At 39.3% G+C, this 19,332-nt stretch overlaps 1 protein-coding gene across 2 annotated transcripts in view; it reads right to left on the bottom strand.

Annotated features, from left to right (window-relative positions):
- EPG5 (ectopic P-granules 5 autophagy tethering factor) overlaps positions 1–19,332 on the bottom strand; it is a 126,841-nt gene that overhangs the window by 86,542 nt on the left and 20,967 nt on the right. For both annotated transcript variants that reach the window (XM_082641540.1, XM_082641539.1), the window contains exons 7-13: positions 19,077–19,182; positions 16,551–16,665; positions 15,983–16,133; positions 13,122–13,277; positions 8,097–8,254; positions 6,864–7,018; positions 5,078–5,218 (exon numbers count right to left, since the gene is read on the bottom strand). In XM_082641540.1, the coding sequence (XP_082497666.1) occupies positions 5,078–5,218; positions 6,864–7,018; positions 8,097–8,254; positions 13,122–13,277; positions 15,983–16,133; positions 16,551–16,665; positions 19,077–19,182 (982 nt within the window). The remainder of the gene's footprint in view (positions 1–5,077; positions 5,219–6,863; positions 7,019–8,096; positions 8,255–13,121; positions 13,278–15,982; positions 16,134–16,550; positions 16,666–19,076; positions 19,183–19,332) is intronic.

Raw genomic sequence — 19,332 nt, forward strand, 5'->3', positions numbered from 1 at the left:
CTCTAGGAAGAAGATACAAGGAGTGGATGGGGGTAAAGATGAAATAAGATCAACCAAGAGTTGGTATTTGTTGAAACTGGATGATAGGTACACAGCAATTCATTATACTGTTCTCTACTTTATATATATATATATATATATATATATATATATATATATATATATTTGAAAGATTATATAATAAAAGCTTTTTAAAATCCTATACAAAAAGTCCATAGCACCACTTTTAAATAACATATCCATGTGCAAATTAAGATAAATCTGGGTTCACTTAATACAGTTTGGTTTAAGACTAATCAGAAGAGCAGTTCATAAATAATGTCTAGAATAGTGCTGTCCAATGGAAATCTAATGCAAGCCACACATGTAATTTTTATTTTTCTAATAGCCATTTTTAAAAGTCAAAAGAAACAGGTAAAATTAATTTTAACAATATATATCATTCAATTCAGTATGTCCAAAATAGTATTCCAACATGTAGTCATCACGAAAGATTACTGAGATATGTTACTCTTCTGTTCATACTAAGTCTTGGAAACCCAGTGAGTATTTCACACTTACAGCACATCGTAATTTGGATGAGCCACATTACAAGGGTCTATAGTCACATATGCCTGGTGGTTACTGTATTGGACAATTCAGCTCTAGAACATATAACCAAGCATTTTTCAGGTTCCTGCACTACTCCAAGTTGGAGGCAAAACAAAATTTGAAAGAACGGGAAAAAATACTTGAAAGACGAGTAGAACGAATGAATTTTTAAAAGACCCTTTCTTTCCTTTGCATGTGTAGTGTGTGTGTGTGCAGTCAGCTAAATTTTCAGAAGGATTTGTTAATAAAGGTCTTGAATATGCTGAATAAAATGGTAAACTAGCAATCTAACAAATAGAAAAATACTTCTTTAGCCTGTAAGCATCTGACAAAAAGAACAAAATAATGGTACTAGAACAATGAGCATAGCAATGAGATCTGTCCAGACAACCAACTATCCCCAGCTACACAAAATAATGGTATAGCATATATCTACACATCAAGAATAAAAGTGAAGCTACCAAGAAAGATCTCAGGGACATTAAAAAGGGAACATTACAAAAACTCTTTGCCAGTAAATGCAACTAGTTAGATGAAATGGAAAAATTCCTTTAAAAACATAAATATATGTATATGTATAGCTGATTCACTTTGTTATAAAGCAGAAACTAACACACCATTGTAAAGCAATTATACTCCAATAAAGATGTTTTTAAAAAAAACAAACATAACTTAATAAAACTGACTCAGAAAAAAATAAAAATCTGTATCTGTTTAAAATTTTGAATTTGTTATCAAAACACAAAGAAAACCCTAGGCCCAGATGATTTCACTGGTAAACTCTATCAAACATTCAAGGGGGGCTTCCCTGGTGGCGCAGTGGTTGAGAGTCTGCCTGCCAATGCAGGGGACACGGGTTCGGGCCCTGGTCTGGGAGGATCCCACATGCCGCGGAGCAACTAAGCCCGTGCGCCACGACTACTGAGCCTGCGCATCTGGAGCCTGCGCTCCGCAACGGGAGAGGCCGCGACAGTGAGAGGCCCGCGCACCGCGATGAAGAGTGGCCTCCGCTCGCCGCAACTGGAGAAAGCCCTCGCACAGAAACGAAGACCCAACACAGCCATAAATAAATACATACATACATACATACATACATACATACATACATACATAAATAAATAAATAAAACATTCAAGGAAGAATTATAGCAATCTTACAAAAATTCTTTCAAAAAACAGAAGAGGAGGAAATGCTTCCCAACTCGTGCTACAAGGCCAACATGACCCTAAATCCAAAACCTAACAAAGATATAACAAGAAAATAAAATTACAGATCAATATCTGTCATGAATATATATGCAAAAATACTCAAGAAAAAATATTATCAAATTGAACCTAACAATACATAAAAAGAATAATATACCATGATCAAGTGGTTTTTATTTCAGGAAACAATGATTGTTCAACATGTGAAAACCAGTCAATGTAATTCACCACGTTAACAGAAAAAAGGATAAAAATCATATGACCACCTCAATGGATGAAGAAAAAACAAGTAAATACCCATTCATGAAAAAAAAAAAATTCAGCAAACTGGAAGTAGAAATTTCTCAGCCTACCAGAGAGTATAAATGAAAAACCTACAGCTAGCATTATACTTAATGGTGAACTTTGGAACCCTTTCTACTATGATAAGGAACAAGACAAGGATGTCCACTTTTACTAACTCTATTCCATATTGTAATGAAAAGCCTAGTGCATTCAATAAGGCAAAAAAAGAAATGATTAAAAAGAAAGAATCCTAATAAGAATTCCCAACAAAACAGAATTTAAAGAGTGTATTTTAAAATATATTTATGCTTTCACTGAAAGTCAGATCACTAATTTTACCTGAAGAGGATGTTAGGAAGATGCATGAATTTCACTAACAAAAGTAGAATGTCCTCTGAAGTGAACCCATGTTTCAAATTATAAAAAAGACCAATAGGAAAATATGTTATCCATTTGCAGGTTGTCATCAAAACTTACCTGAGTTCTTTACTTTGAGATGTCCCCAAAAGCTTGGTCCTTATCAACAACTATTCCTAACCCAGAGCACTACCCACACATCTACATACAGCACAAAGGACTGTTCCTCTCCTGCTGGGCCTCCAGAAAAAGTTACCTTCAGACACACCCCAGGTGTGTCAATGAAAATTTAGGTCCACAGCCCCAGCTCATTCCCAGGCTCTGGAGCTAGGAGCTGATTTCAGACTAGCCCAAGGTCACAGCAAAAATATTCAAAGCCATCATGTTCATCTGAAGGCAAGGGGGCTTGAATAAGTTCCTCCAAAAATGTCAGCAAGTTCACAGAACACAAAGGAACCATATATTTAAACAGAGAGTGGGGGCATCTTTTAAGATATGTGCTCTAAAACACATTATGGTTCTAATTTGTACACTCACTGTTAAGAATATTTCTGGGCACAATTTATTACTAAAAGTATTATGACCTAATTAAAAATGTAAGTGTGGCCAAACCCAGAAAAACACTTGTCAGAAAAAGGTCATGAACTCAATCAAACTGAAAGAATCATATGACCCACTGTAGACTTCTTTGGAAATCATTCCATTAGATGCTCACTAAAAAAGGAGCAACCAAAAACTTGCTGTTTGCAAATGAAAACCACTTCATCTCAATATAATTGTATGCCAGTGGGATACAATGTTTACTTAAATAGAAAAAGTACCATGTACTGCTGCTATGGAAAACAGTATGGTGCTTCCTCAAAAAATTAAAAATAGAATTAACATATGAACCAGCAATTCTACTTCTGAGTACATACCCAAAAGAATTTAAAGCAGAGTCTCAAAGAGACATTTGTACACTCATGTTCATTGCAGCATAATTCAAATAGCCAAAAGATAGAAGCAACCCAAGTTCCATCAGCAGATGAATGGATAAACAAAATGTGGTATATACATACAATAGAATATTATTCAGGCTTAAAAAGGGAAGAAATTCTGACACATGTTATAACATGCATGAACCTTGAGGTCATAATACTAAGTAAAATAAGCCATACAGAAAGGAACAAATACTGTATGATTCCACTTCTATGAGGTACCTAGAGTAGTCAAACTCAAAGAGACAGAAAGTAGAGTACTGGCTGCCAGGAGTGGGGAGGGAATGGGGAGTTAGTTTTTAATGGGTACAGAGTTTCAGTTTTACAAGATGAAAGAGTTCTGTGGATGGATGGTGGTGATGGTAGGTAACAAAACAATGTCAGCGTACTTAATGCCACTTAACTGAAAAATGGTTAATACCGTGTGTTTCATGTTGTGTATAATTTACCACAATTAAATTTCACTTAATGTAGAAAAAAAAAATATATATATATATATACTTTGCCAAGTAAAGCATTATATATCATGTATTCTTCATTTAGAAAAAAATATGTCTCATAAACCAATCTGTCACTGAATCTGCTCACTCATGAATGTGATGAAGTATTAGTAGTTATCAGTCATCTATCCTACAGGTATGATGCAGTGACTATAAGATGGAAAGGCCCTGTGCAAACATAAGCCCAGAGAAAGACACTATAACTTTAAACATTCCTCCTGAAGTTATGACACATGACCACCTGCCATTAGAAAAATTCATTCATTACAGCCTTATTATAGATGATGAAGAAAATCTTCAGTAAGTGTATGTTTTTAAAAATGATACACTCATACAGTACTATTTGGCCACGGATGAACCTGGAAAACATTATGCTACGTGAAAGAAGCCAGTCACAGATGACCACATATTTTGTGATTCCATTTATATAAAATGTCCAGAATAGGTAAATGTATAGAGACAAAGTAGACTGTGGTTGCTCAGGGCTGGAAGGGATGGAAGTCTGACAGCTAAATGGTATGTGGTTTCTTTCTGAGGTGATGAAAATGTTCTAAAAATAACTGTGGTGATAGTTACACATATGTGTGAATATACTAAAAACCACTGACTTGTACACTTTAAAGAGATGAATTGTATGGTATGTGAATTATATCACAATAAAGCTGTTTTTAAAAACTATTCAAAGATTACAAAAGGGATTGTGACAGAACTAAACGATATACATCCAGCTCAACTTAAATTACTTCTTATTTTGTTTTTGATTGATTTAAAGCAAGCCTTCTTTCTAAATCAGTTGTTTCTTCCAAGAAAAAAACATAAGAATTATGAAGGCAAAACAAAATTATGAAATAAAAACTATGAATTAACTATAAGCTATAATTAAAGTAAAAACCTGTTACTGAAGGAGGTGGGAAAGTCACTTTGAGGAGATTAAGAGAAACAACCCACAGTTTTTTATAAGCAGCGGCCAATCCCAAGCAGGCACAGTGAACCTGAGACACAATAAATGTTTTCTTCACCCTGTTGTGCCCGTGTGACTCAGTCATCCCAACGACCTTACTATTTTTCCCACTGCTCCAATACTCCAGGGTTTAAACGAACAAACAAACAAACGAAAAAAAAAAAAAAACGGAAACAAAACAAACAAAATCAGTGTTCTTACCATTCCAACCTGGTCAATGGTGTCTTGAACTCTATCCAGAAGGACAGAAATTATCTCAGGGTGAACAGCTGTGATGGCCCCTAAAAGCTCTCGACCAACCTTCGAAAAAGTTTCTCTGGTGGACAGGGTGACATAAGATACCTAAAGTGGGAGGGGGTGAAGATGGCATTTTTAATACCAATTTATCAGTAAAAAACCTTTCCATACTTTATTTAGGAGGTTTTCAAGTAAAGTAGAAAGAAGCTCAGATGAAGCCTTGGCTCACATCATGTACAAAAAGATGTCAAAACTTCAGAGAGCACCACTGCAGAGAGCAGACTGTCTGGAAGGTGGGGGAAGAGGGCATGGAGGGGAAAAGCAACTGTTTAACGATGACTTTAAGTGCTGGATTCAGAAAGCGCTCCCAGAGTCCTCAGAGCAATTAAGTAATCCCTCTATATTAAAACTTTTCTATATTTGAGGAAACCAATAACATGATGAAAATCAGAATGCATTTCATGGAAATATCTATTCTCTCCAAAAAAAAAAAAATGAGATCCTCAATTACAAGAGCTTCTAAAATATCAATGTTTACCAACTCTCCTTAAACAATGGGTTCGAAACTACAGGTTACAATCCAATCATGCCAATGGCCAGCAGTTTTTGGTTTTTTTTAATACAATGGAAGGGAACAGAAAAATAAGAGAGTGCATCACAGTAAGATTAAGTATTGCTTCAATTTCACATATGTGTGTACACACACACACAGAGGATCAGAATGTAGTTTTTACTGTGAGGACTGGTCAAAACACTTGAAATATCATTCAAGAGCATAAATATTACTTTAGCAATGGATCTTGAGAATGCCATTCAGCATACATGAAAATATACATCCTCCTCTCAGTTTTTACAGACAATGAAGATAGTTTGGAATTCCAGATCCATCTAGGCCTTAATCTCATGCATGGTTACAAAGTACAAGAATAGGAACAGCTTAATAGGATATTTGATCCTGGTAAAGAAATTTAGATTACCCAGTTCTGTCATTCTCAAACTGGAGTATTGAGGGGGATGATAATAAATCTTCAAACATAATTTTACTTAAATTTGGAGGAAATTTTTTGATGAAGATAAACAGATAAATGACAGCCTACAGTGAAAATGTGCATTTAAATATATATATATATAAAACTCCAAATAATGTCTTGGTAACCATGTGAGTTATGTCCCTCAACTCATGGGGTCCAAAGTTCACTCTCTTCCACCGTTAGGGATGGCTCAGCGAAAAAGTGAAGAAAGCAAGGATCTCATCCCAGCCTATCATTTTACAGATGAAGAAACTGAAGCCCAGAGAGATAAGGTGTCTTTTCTGATGTGAGATAGACAATGAGCAGCAGAGCTAAAACAAAGCCAGATCGTTTAACTCTAGGTTCAGTACTATTTCCACCATCTCATTTAAATTGTCTGGGAAGCTAGGTTTCCATGTTCCTCACAGGGTCAGAGGAGTGGAAATGAGGGGGGCGGGTCCGGTGCAGGGGGAGAGAAAAGTATAGAAACTACAAATGTCAGGCAGTGCCAGACTGTCTGTTCCTTACCAAAACTCATACATCAAATGACAAGAGATAGCAGGGGGAAATGGAATGGGTATGATTCATATTTTCAGTATTCCTTAGAGATGATCTCCTTGCACAAGTGCAGACAATACAAGATTGTCACATTTTTTTTAAAAGCAATCCCAAAAGAATCAATGGATGGACAATCCAAAAGAAAATGTTTTTAGCTGATTTCTAAAACTTAATATTCTAACCTCATATATCTCCAGAACAATAATTTTTATAAAGTCTTCATCCACATTGGTTCTTCTGGCCTGAGCCATCTGAGCAAAAGTAGTTAGAAGGCAAATCTCTTCCGAGCTATTCATGGAAGAAAGACACTTCTCAAAGTTCACAAAATGTTCTGGGTCTGTAAGTTCAAGAAAATTAAAGTGGGGAGAGAATAAACATATATCACTTTAACTACTCCTCCAGAGAGGAAGAAGATATAAAATTAAAAGACATTGAGAAATATTTAAAGATACCAAACATCTTTGTTCCAGAATGGATTTCTATAGGCATCAGGAAGAAGGCTGGGCCAGATGACATTCCAACTCTAATATAATGTTGCCTCAGGAATATTTAACAAGCTTCTGTTTCCTCATCTGTCTCAAAAGTTTATTTAAGATCAGATGCTATGTGACTGGTGAAGTGCTTTGTCAACTGCAAAGCACTGCTACTTTCACTAGGCGAGACATCCTCAACAGCACACTTAAAGCTACTTGGTAACTGTCAGCCAAATGAATGACAACCCTATTAATGGAAACTGCTAAGACTAGCAAACTACTCAGTAATAACATGGCATTCCACTCAAAAAATATTTGCTTATAAATGGAAATTCGGGGCATGATATTAGCTATAATCATGACTGAAATACTGATGAATATGATTAACAATATCTATGTTTTGCCTATTCCTCAGAGAATGCTCTGTAAGCAATACTACATTTTGTCACTAGAGGGCAGTCTTGATTATCAGCTTTGCCGTATGTGACAGAAAACTAAATGCTGCAAAGGCAAAGTTGTGTAGAGGGAAGAAAATGGTCTGTTTAAAAAATATATTCCCAATGGAACTGTTCACAGAAAGAAGGCAACAAGCCAACAATTCCTTTCATATGTTTACACATTTGAGAAATCAAAGGTAATTCATCAAATTTCCAGTATTTTCAAAATAACTCCATGGGTCATTTACCAACCCAATTTTCATTTCCTATCCCCAAATTGGGTTTATAATAGAATTTACTACCCAGAGCATTTGAAGAATAATGGAAATTGGAATCATCATTCTAGTAAGTCAAACGACAGAGCAGTCTTAAATTTCAAAATGATTACACATGAGTACAGAGTAAAACATTCTCTCTCAGTCCTTCTGAAAGCAAAAAGAATAAAGCCATGAAGAGAAAAGGCACACAAGGTAGGAAAGGTGGATGCTGCATATTTTGGCTGTACCTTGGAGGCGCTTCTTACACTCAGCAGGCAGGAGGGCAGTACAGAGCTTTTCCAGATTCCCGCTCCCCACCTGGTGCATGAGGTAGAAGAGCTTCCAGAGCATCTGAACAGACAGTGTCCCGAAGGGCATTTCCGACATAAACAGCCAAATGCCAAGTCTGCATGTTTTCAGAAAAGCAGGAATAATTTTATGTATCAGTCAACTTCACCATACTGAGAAAGTAGACAAAAAAATTCTTAAATTCTTAAATCACACTACAGCAATTTTTCTACCATGCTTCAGTCATAAACACCTAGAGAATGGATAACAATAACAGCAAATACACATAAAGCGCTTAGTCTGTGCCGGGCACTGTTCTATCCCCACATCATCTATTTATCAGCTCATTCCATCCTCACTATAACCAAGGCAAGCACTATTATTAACATTATCCCCAATTTACACATGAGGCTACTAGAACACACAGAGGGTAATAAGAGGCAGAATTGGGTGTTGAACCAAAGATCCTTTTAAGATCCGGGCAACAGAGAGGCTGCTTAGACTGGATGTATGTATGTGTCTGAGCATGCACACAGGTACATGTGTACACAGAGAGACACGTGCAGTTGGGGGCTGGGGGGAGAAGGGGAATCAAAAGCCCTCCATGACTCCTCACTCATCACTAAATGAAGTTCAAACTCCTTCAAGCTCCAAGTTCAAAGGCTTCCACAAAATAGCTCAGACCCATATTCCCAACCACAGCCCTCTCTGCATTCATTCATACAGACCACTCCTGGACAAGCCTGGAGAGAACTCCTCAACTCCAAGCTGCCATCCCTCCATTTGTGAAGCCCTCCCGTGATGTCCTTCTCAGCACTATTATGAAATTCTAACCATACTTGACTATGGCATTACCCTTTTATCAGTGTTCCTCACACCATAGTGGGCAGAAAAATCCCCTGAGACTTTGTGGAAAATGCAGAATCCTAAGGCCCACCTAAGAGATTCTGAGTTTGCAGATCACAGCTGGGGCCCAAGAATCTGAACTTTTTTAGTCACCGCAGATGACTCGGACTCAAGTGGTCCTTAAACCACACAGTGAGAAACATAAATGTGTAATTTATGTACACATACTAGTGTACAGCAATTTGAGAGCAGAAACCAAGTCTTTGCATAAACCAGTGTGTAACCCTGAATCTTTTTTTCATTATCCAGTACCTAAACCAGTATCTCAAAAACAATCAATACTCAATAAATGCTTAATAATATTTTGTTATATGAATTTTATCTCAATAAAAAAATCTAAAAAAGAAAAAAGGGAGGTTCTTAAAACTGTTGCTGTATTTTGGGCAATACTATAATTTAACCAATTATAAATAATGTTTATTAAGAAAAAAGGAAATTAAATAGTGCATGCTTAACCCATGTCTGCGGTCCACCAGGCCACTAGGGGTCCGAACCACCACTGACCTCGACTCTGAAAAGCAACAGCTAAATAACTGAGCCAGAGTTAAAGAAACTTCTCTAAGTTCAAGTGGGTCAGGCTTCTGTCTTATTAAATAATTATCCCAACACCTCACATGGGACTTGATGTTCTTGTATAAAGGATCCCAAAATAATGAGGCCTTAAAAGCAGTGTCACAAGACAGTAAATATTTCCAGCTACAAAATTTCCTATATGGCAGACATGAAGTAAGTCTGGCTTAGGTCTTTGTTGTCTATCTTTTGGTTTGGGTTTGTTTTGTTTTAGGTTGGGGGAATAGCTACTGTCAGAAATTTCCACTGGAGTGCCAAATAAATTTAAATTTCATGGCTTTTAATACCCGGTTCTCATATGACGTATTTCTAAAATAAACTATAATCAAGAACAATAGCTCTCAGCATTTTCAAATTTAAAACAATTATCTGTGTGAATTACATATATAATATTACAGGAGGGGCTCACAACTCAGCGTATAGGACCTAGTAAGGAACCAGAGAATTTCCTCTAGAAAAGCTTTGCTTCTCAGCTAAACAAACACAAGATCGGGTGACAGGAGATCAGAATTGGAAGACTTTTCCCGAGCACCAGGCCAGCTTCAGTGAGCAGGTGCTACTGCGCTGAACCCCTGGCAGAGTTCTGCACAGGATTTGGTACACCTTGTGAGACCACAAAATTATGGACAAGAATAATCTAAAGATAAATTTCTAAGCCCAAGTTCTCTTTATCTTAGACCCATACCTTCTGAGTGCCTAAGAGTAGTTTTAAGACTTAGAGTCCTGACTTTTCTCTAAATCAGCAGTTTTTCTGTTCCTCATCTGAAACTACACAAAAACAACCACCACCTACATTTGAGAAATCCTTTATGGTTTAAAAAGTCTTTCCACATATGACTGCATTTCATCCTTACACCCATGAGGTCTATGGGTAGGATCGCCACCATCATCTCCAATTTATAGATGAACAAAGTGAGAGCACAAATATTAAGTGACTTGCCCAAAGTAACAGTAACAGTCTTGGCAGACCAGTACTCGAACCCACTACACAACACACATAAATAAGGGGCTGATTCTTCCAATCCAAGAACATGGTATATTTTTCCATCTTTTTAGGTCATCTTTGATTTCTTTCATCAGTGTTTTATAGTTTTCTGAGTACAAGTCTTTCATGTGAAAATGACTATACTACCTAAAGCAATCAACAGATTCAATGCAATCTCTATCAAACTACCAATGGCATTCTTCACAGGATTAAAACTAAAAATTTTACAATTCGTATGGAAACACAAAAGACCCCAAATAGCCAAAGTGATCTTGAGAAAGAAAAACAGAGCTGGAGGACTTCAAACTATACCACAAAGCTACTGTAATCAAGACAATATGGTACTGGCACAAAAACAGAAATATAGATCAATGGTACAGGATAGAAAGCCCAGAGATAAACCCATGCACATATGCTCACCTAATTTATGACAAAGGAGGCAAGAACATACAATGGAGAAAAGACAGCCTCTTCAATAAGTGGTGCTGGGAAAACTGGACAACTACATGTAAAAGAATGAAATTAGAATACTACCTAACACCATACACAAAAATAAATTCCAAATGGATGAAAGACCTAAATGTAAGACCAGACACTATAAAACTCTTAGAGGAAAACATAGGAAAAACACTCTTTGACATAAACCACAGCAACATCCTTTTTGACCCAACTCCTAGAGTAACGGAAATAAAAACAAAAATAAACAAATGGGACTTAATGAAACTTAAAAGCTTTTGCACAGCAAAGGAAACCATAAACAAAACAAAAAGACAACCCTCGGAATGGGAGAAAATATGTGCAAGTGAAACAACAGAGGGTTAATCTCCAAAATATACCAACAGCTCATGGAGCTCAATATCAAAAAACAAACAATCCAGTTAAAAAATGGGCGGAAGCCTAAATAGACATTTCACCAAGGAAGACATACAGATGGCCAAGAGGCAGATGAAAACATGCTCAACATCACTAATTATTAGAGAAATGCAAATCAAAACTACAGTGAGGTATCAGCTCACGCCAGTCAAAATGGCCAGTATCAAAAAATCTAGAAACAATAAATGCTGGAAAGGGTGTGGTGAAAAGGGGACCCTCCTGCACTGTGGGTGGGAATGTAAATTGATACAGCCACTATGGAGAACAGTATGGAGGTTCCTTAAATAACTAAAAATAGAACTACCATACGACCCAGCAATCCCACTACTGGGAATATACCCTGAGAAAACCATAATTCAAAAAGAGACCATGTACCACAATGTTCACTGCAGCTCTATTTACAATAGCCAGGACATGGAAGCAACCTAAGTGTCCATCGACAGATGAATGGATAAAGAAGATGTGGCACATATATACAATGGAATATTACTCAGCCATAAAAAGAAACGAAATTGGGTTATTTGTAGTGAGGTGGATGGACCTAGAGTCTGTCATACAGAGTGCAGTAAGTCAGAAAGAGAAAAACAAATACCGTATGCTAACGCATATATATGGAATCTAAAAAAAAAAAAAGGTACTGATGAACCTAGTTGCTGGGCAGGAATAAAGAGGTGGACATAGAGAATGGACTTGAGGACATGGGGTGGCAGGGTGAAGCTGGGGCAAAGTGAGAGTAGCATTGACATATATACACTACCGAATGTAAAACAGTTGGCTGGTAGGAAGCAGCCGCATAGCACAGGAAGATCGGCTCGGTGCTTTGCGATGACCTAGAGGGGTGGGATAGGGAGGATGGGAGGGAGGCTCAAGAGGGAGGGGGTATGGGGACATATGTATGCACATGGCTGATTCACTCTGGTGTACAACAGAAACTAACACAGTACTGTGAAGCAATCATACTCCAATAAAGATATATTAAAGATGCAAAAAAATAAAATAAAAATAAGGGGCTGAGACTATGAGGCCCATGGCAAGAATGTCAACAGCTCAGAAGGCAGCAGAAGTGGGGGGTGGGGGGTGGGCAGCAGTTCATGGGTGGAGCCGGGTGGGGCGGGAGGCCACTCATCTCCTCTCGGAGGGCACAGTGCTGCAGCAGAACCTGCTCCCACACTTGGCCAGGAGCTCAGGGAAGATAGTGCAGGATGAGCAGCCATGCCCCCACCTCTGCCTCAAATGTATCCTAGGCTGTAAGCAGCAGCAAAGACGGCATGATCAGAACACAGCCAAGACAGGGGACCCGGACCCAAGATAGTCCTAGACCTTAAAACCCACAGAGTAAGACAACTTGCACAATGTACTGAGTGCCCACTCTGCCTCACTGGGGGCACTAGAGTTGGGCATGAAATACAATTCATCCCCTGGTCAAAGTTACCTCAAAAGTTCAGGGGAAACTGAAAGAAACCTGAGAGAGAGATCATTTCAGGCAATACTACACAAAAGGAAACTAAAGCCCAAGAATTAAGCCAAGATAAGAAATAGATAAAATACATTGACAGTATTATAAGAGTTCTGTTTCAGTCAATGCCTTTCACTCCAATCTTTCTTACTAGCCAGGGAGCTATTTCTCAACAATTATCAACATACTTCTTACCTTTTGGCTTTCAGCACATGTAGTACAGCTCTCAGAAAGAGCTCATCAAACTCAACCTGTAGTTTCTCCACGGAGTAGGGCTGCAGGGCCAATCCCGAGCCTTGGTTGTGGCTCACATACTGGGCCCAGTGGTCACTCACATAACCAAGGATCATCCTGAGCATGAGGACAGACAATGCAGCACTTTGCATGAAGGCACTCAACACCAGCATCTTTACATCACATCTGCAGCAGTACTTTATTCAACACATATTTACTGAGCACTCACTGTCTTCTAGGCTCTAAAGGGGATGCAATGGAGGGAAAAAACCCTACCCTCATGGAGCTTACATTTAGTGGAGGGCAAACAGACAATAAACCAAATAAAGTAAAGTATGCAGTATGTCACACGGTTATAAATGACACTGAGAAAAATCAGTAGGAGAGGGAAATGAAGTTTCTCTGGAGTGCTGGGGAGGAGGGGCCTCACTGAAGAGGGACATGTGAGTAAAGACTGAACACAGTCTCAGGACTACCTAAGGGAAGAGCATCCAGGTAGAAGAAGCAACCAGTGCGAAGGCTCCGAGGGGTGGTCGGTATGTTGGAGGAACAGCAAGGCAGCCAATGTGCTAATGCAAAGTAAGTAAGGGAGAGAATGGCTGGAGAGGAAATCGAAAACGTGACGTGAAAGCAGACCATGAAGGGTCCTGTACGCCACTGTGAACACTCTGGCTTTTACTTGGAATGAGCCTGGGAGCAGCAGGGTCTGAGCAGAAGAGTGATTTACAAGAAACACTGGCGGCTGTTCTGAGAATAAGCTGGGGGTGGGGTGCACAAGGGAGCAAGGGCAAAAGCAGGAAAACAAGTCAGGTGGCTGTTGTGCTAATCGGTGAGAACTAACTAAAGATGAACTATGGTGGTAGCAGTGAACATGGTGAGAAGAGGCTGGATTCTAGAAATAGCATGTTTCATTGCCTCAAAGGATGCACACCTTTCATGCTTTAATCTCTACAACTGGAATGTCATTAAAATTGATGACATGCCATCATTTGGCAGCATTTTTTCCTTCTTAGTGGTGCACAAAATATACCTTAGGTTTGATGAAAGATGGTGTTTTGAAGGTAGAGATGACAGAATTGACCATCAGATTGGGTGTGGGGTGTAAAAAGAAAAGCCAGGGATGATGCCAGTGCTCTGGCCCGAGCAACTATAAGAATAAAGTTGCCACTTACTGAGACTGAGAAGACTGTGAGAGAAGCAGTTTGAGAGGTGGGGAAAGAGGGCCCATTTGGGGATTATTAAACTATAATGATGATCATGAGTCATCCAAGTGGAGGTGCTGAGTGGGCAGCTGGATATACAAGCTTACAGGAAAGGTATAGGCTGGAAATAGAACTAGGAATTTTAACTGTATTTAGATGATATTTAAAGACATTAGAATAGATGGAATCCCAAGAAGCAAGTTTGGATAAAGAGGTCCAGGGACGAAGCCCTGAGGCATTCCAACATTAAGAAGTCTGGGAGGTGAGAATGAAACAACCAAGGAGGCAGAAAATGAACAGCCAGTGAAACCGAGGAGAAACCAGGAGAACATGGTATCCTGGAAGTCAAGCAAAGAAAATGCTCTAAGGAAAAGTGACCAGTCATGACAAAGGCTGCTGTGTGAACTGTGTGAGAGGTAAAGCAAGACGAAGACTGAGAGGCGGCCATTGGATTAGTTAGTAGCACAAAGTTCATTAGCAACCTTCATTCTTCAGAGCTATTTGGGTAGTGTTGGGGGCGAAAGCCTGACTGTGGAGAGTTCAAGAATTTCAGGGCATCCTATATCATTTACCTGGCTTTATGAAGCTGAAGGATACGTATCTAAAATAATTAAAGTCAATTATGTTTTGGAAACAAAAGTATGGGAGTGGGAGAAGTTTTACAGTTTTTTGGAAGTTTTCTTTCAAGGTAAGGGAGGTTGGAAGAAATAGCAGTGTATTTATATACACTGTAAAGACAGAAAAATTGATGATACAGAAAAGAGGATACAAAATTAATGCAATGAAAGGCAGTGCATTTCTCAGAATTTACTCATATTTGATAGTAAAAACATAAACCTACCTTTCATGCAAATAAATGATAATGCTTTCCCAATTCAAATACAGTGGCCACTGATGAAATCTTTGCAATTTTCTTTAAATGGTATTTTATAGAAATTACAATTACAGTAAATAAGAGAGAAAACAGAGAAATAATAATGCAAAAGAGCTACTGCCAATTTTCCACAGCTACACGACAATTCCCAGGCAAAAGCTAGGAGATAGAAGAGAGTAAAGGAAGGGGAAAGACCCTGTATTTTCTTTGACCCCTTCTTTTTTTTTTTTTTTTTTTTTTTTTTTTTTTTTTTGCTGTACGCGGGCCTCTCACTGTTGTGGCCTCTCCCGTTGCGGAGCACAGGCTCCGGACGCGCAGGCTCAGCGGCCATGGCTCACGGGCCCAGCCGCTCCGCGGCATATGGGATCCTCCCAGACCAGGGCACGAACCCGTATCCCCTGCATCGGCAGGCGGACTCTCAACCACTGCGCCACCAGGGAGGCCCTGACCCCTTCTTTGACCCCTTCTCTCTGGCCAAGTTCAACCCAGCTGCTCTGAGGATCTTGATTCCAAGAACAACTGTCTAGCAAACCAGTTTGAGATTTGAGATAATTAACCAAATATTCTGACTGGAAGTATTTATTTAAAATTCCCAAGAGGTAGATGGTGAAGAAAAAAAATTCTTACTTTTATGAGAAATAAGACCTGAACTGTACCACTACAATGCCCATCATCCCAATTATACAGTGTCTGTGACTGACCAGGGTGAAAGTTAACAGAAACAGATGAATCAAGAGCAGTATTACCTGATCATATAACCAATTCGCTTGACAAACTGCCTATAGCGTGCTCTATTGAAGGTTTCTAACCCCACAGCCAGAAGTTCCACTAAGGAGTTAGCAAAGGCAAAAATTTTCATCATCTCTTGAGGTATTGTTGTTTCAGGTAAATAATCACCTAGAAGTTAATCAAAGAAAAGGAAAAAAATTATAATTACTGTGGAAAAACACTGAAAGATGTGGATGTCAGTATATTAAGGAGGAAAGAAAGTCAAGATAGAGAATCCCCATTGCTCTGGCTCCTATGTCAATATGAAATGGGAAACTTGAGACAAAGTGCAAAATTAAAACCATTTATTAAAGCTGGGCTATGTGCAAGCTGGTCAACCTTATGTATGTAAGAACCAGGGAGGAAACTACAATCACAAGAGAAAGGAAGGAAGCCTCGCCACGGTGACGTAATCATCTCTGTATAGTACAGCCAGGCATGGGGAACCCGAATCAGGAGCCTGCACGAGACAAGACTTGATGCTAAGTTCCTGTGTTTGAGCTTGCCCCTACCACATTTTACATATGACAAAACAAATTAGTCTACCTTTTGCTTTAAACCCAAGGAGATGTTGAAAGAGTTCATGAAATGGGAACTGTGATAGAAGAATAACCAAGTCATCTTCATTAAGGAGAATCCAACTAGTCTCAGGGTCTTCATCCTAAGGGAGAAGATGCAGAATCATGTCAGCTGATTTGACCAGATGACACCATGGTCTAGAGTTACAGGAGCTGAATTACCACAGATCTCAGTGGTACACGTGTGGTATTCTCATGAGTCCTCATGGACTTCTCCTCCAGGACAGAGATTTATACTGTCAGTTCTATTAGATAACCTGTAAATCCCTTAAAATTGCGAGCATAATTTTATGTGTATCTGAGTCATATCCATTCTTCAGTGGCTGAAACTGCTCTCAATTAAATTTCCATCCCAAAGAAGATGAAAAATAATTCCTCTAGAATAGGGATCTTACTATAAATCTCAGTGATTTGACAACATCAATTAAAGAACCATTCACTAAGAGTCCAAGTTATTTTATCTACAAGGCTCTTCTTGCCCCCAAATTAAGGTCTACTGCCGTACTCAACTGACTTACCAAGAAGCAATTAGCATTTGCTATGGATAACCAAAGTTCTGTTGTCAATTAGTGTTGCTGAAAACAGGATAAAAATGACAGTGGTCATACACAGGGATCACATAGGGGAAACAGCTGGAGTTTTTTGTTTGATACAGAGCACTGAAGTCTCCTTAGAAACCAAACTGATTTGTGTCCTAAGATATGCTACATTCAAAAGGGAATACCGTAAAAAGACGCAGAGATTCTAAAGAATTAGCACCTCAGTTTCAACAAGGGACTAATGCAATTCATTCATAATTTCCTGAAGCCACTCATTTTTACCCTCTTACATGTCCTAAATGGCTAGCAAACAAGAGCCTCAGAAATTCTACCTTGAGCGGTCCTCAGCTCCAGCTGTACATCTGGGTGTGGGCCAGGGCGAGGTTTTTAAGTTGCCCAGGTGGTTCTGATATACAGCCGGTGTCAAGAAACCACTGACATGGACGATTCACAGTGCCTTCCGCCCATGGCCTTTTCTGAGTCAACAGCGCTCCCAGCATTCCCTCCCCAGGCTCTTGAATCCACTCAACATCCAGTGAGTGCTAACCAGGAGCCAGACACAATTCCAGAGTCCTTAACGATTACCTGTCTTTAGGATTAAACGCAGGAAACCTACCAGAAAAAAAGACTCCTCTCTTAGGAGAAACCAGTCTTGGAAGAAAAAAAAAAAAAAAAAACCTGCTCCATCACAATCTTTAAAGAGCAATTTGGGACTTCCCTGGCAACCCAGGGGTTAAGACTTGGCACTTCCAATGCAGTGATGCAGAGGACACAGGTTCAATCCTTGGTCGGGGAACTAAGATCCCACATGCCGTGTGGCAAGGCCAAAAAAAAAAAAAAAAAACCAATTTGCACCAGCTCCTGAGAAGCTGTCTCCAGATGACTGTTCAATCTCTAGCAAAGAAGTCTGCATGGCCACGTCATTCACCATCATCTCACCACCTCCTACAAGTCCCAGGAAGAGCACAATGAGTGGGAAGGGGCTCCTACTTCTGAATGAACACCTGGGTAAATACACAGACATGATCCCACAGCTGCCATGCTGTCATTCTAAGGAGTGTCCACTGCAAACTTTCAACTCCTTTTGAAGAGAAGGGGTTTCAGTAAATTTAGTCCCTGGCCAACCTTGGACAAACATATCAAATCAGGATTTGGACCATAAAAACGCATTAGATAGGGCTGATAACTAGCTGGAAAAAAAAAATGCCTTACCAATACACTAACCACGTATATAGTAGAAAGAAAAGTCAGTAAATGTTATCTTGAGAAACTGGGGGGTTTTTTGTTTGTTTTGTGGGGCTTTTTCGTTTGTTTGTTTTGGCCAATGTTGTGCAGCATGTGGGATCTTAGCTCCCTGACCAGGGATCGAACCTGGGCCCCCTGCAGTGGAAGCGCAGAGTCCCAACCACTGGACCGCCAGGGAATTCCCAAGAAACTGGGTTTTGATCATTAAATTCTCACCAAAAACAGAAAATTATCTTCCATCTTTCAAATGAGAAGATCTAGATAAGAAGTTTGTAAGCGTTAAGGCAGAACCTTGGTAAGATACAGCTCTTTGTTATACAGACTCAGAGTATCTGTAGGTGAGACCTCAAGCCCAGAAAACTGTTGCTGCATAAAATAAAATCCTAATAGAAAGTGTACGTAATATGTAAACACTTCCAGGTTCCAGACTCTCCCAGCTGCACAGGGAGATGGTCTAGAGAAGGGTGGCGGCAGAGACTGGCTCAGAGCACAGGCTCTGCGTTTAATGACGTGTGATTTGGGACAAATTCCCTCAACCCCACCCGCGCCTGTTTCCTCATCTCTAAAAGGGGGATGAAAACAGTACTTGCCTCGTGGGGCTGTTGGAAGAATTAAATGGGCTAATACGTGAGAAGTGCTTAGAACGATACTTGGCACGTAAAAAGAGCTCAGAAATGATTAATCAAAATGCTGTCGACATGACAACTTACCTCTTCTCCTCCCTCATCTACTAGTGTCCACGTCCCGGATGCAGGCCCCGAGGAGGATGGATTCCGCTCACTGGGCTTCATGTGGCACAGGAACTCGGCTCGATTTCTAAAGGACAAGGGAAATCACTCCAATCACCTAAACGTAAACACAGGAAGCCCACTGCGTGCATTCTGGATCATCTACTCGCCCTGAGGAAGAGTCAGACATCAACTCAATCTTCAAATGGTTTGAATTAGTAAATAAGAAATACTAACT

Source organism: Mesoplodon mirus (assembly GCF_964341445.2).
Source record: "Mesoplodon mirus genome assembly, chromosome: 13".
NCBI lineage: Eukaryota > Metazoa > Chordata > Mammalia > Artiodactyla > Ziphiidae > Mesoplodon > Mesoplodon mirus.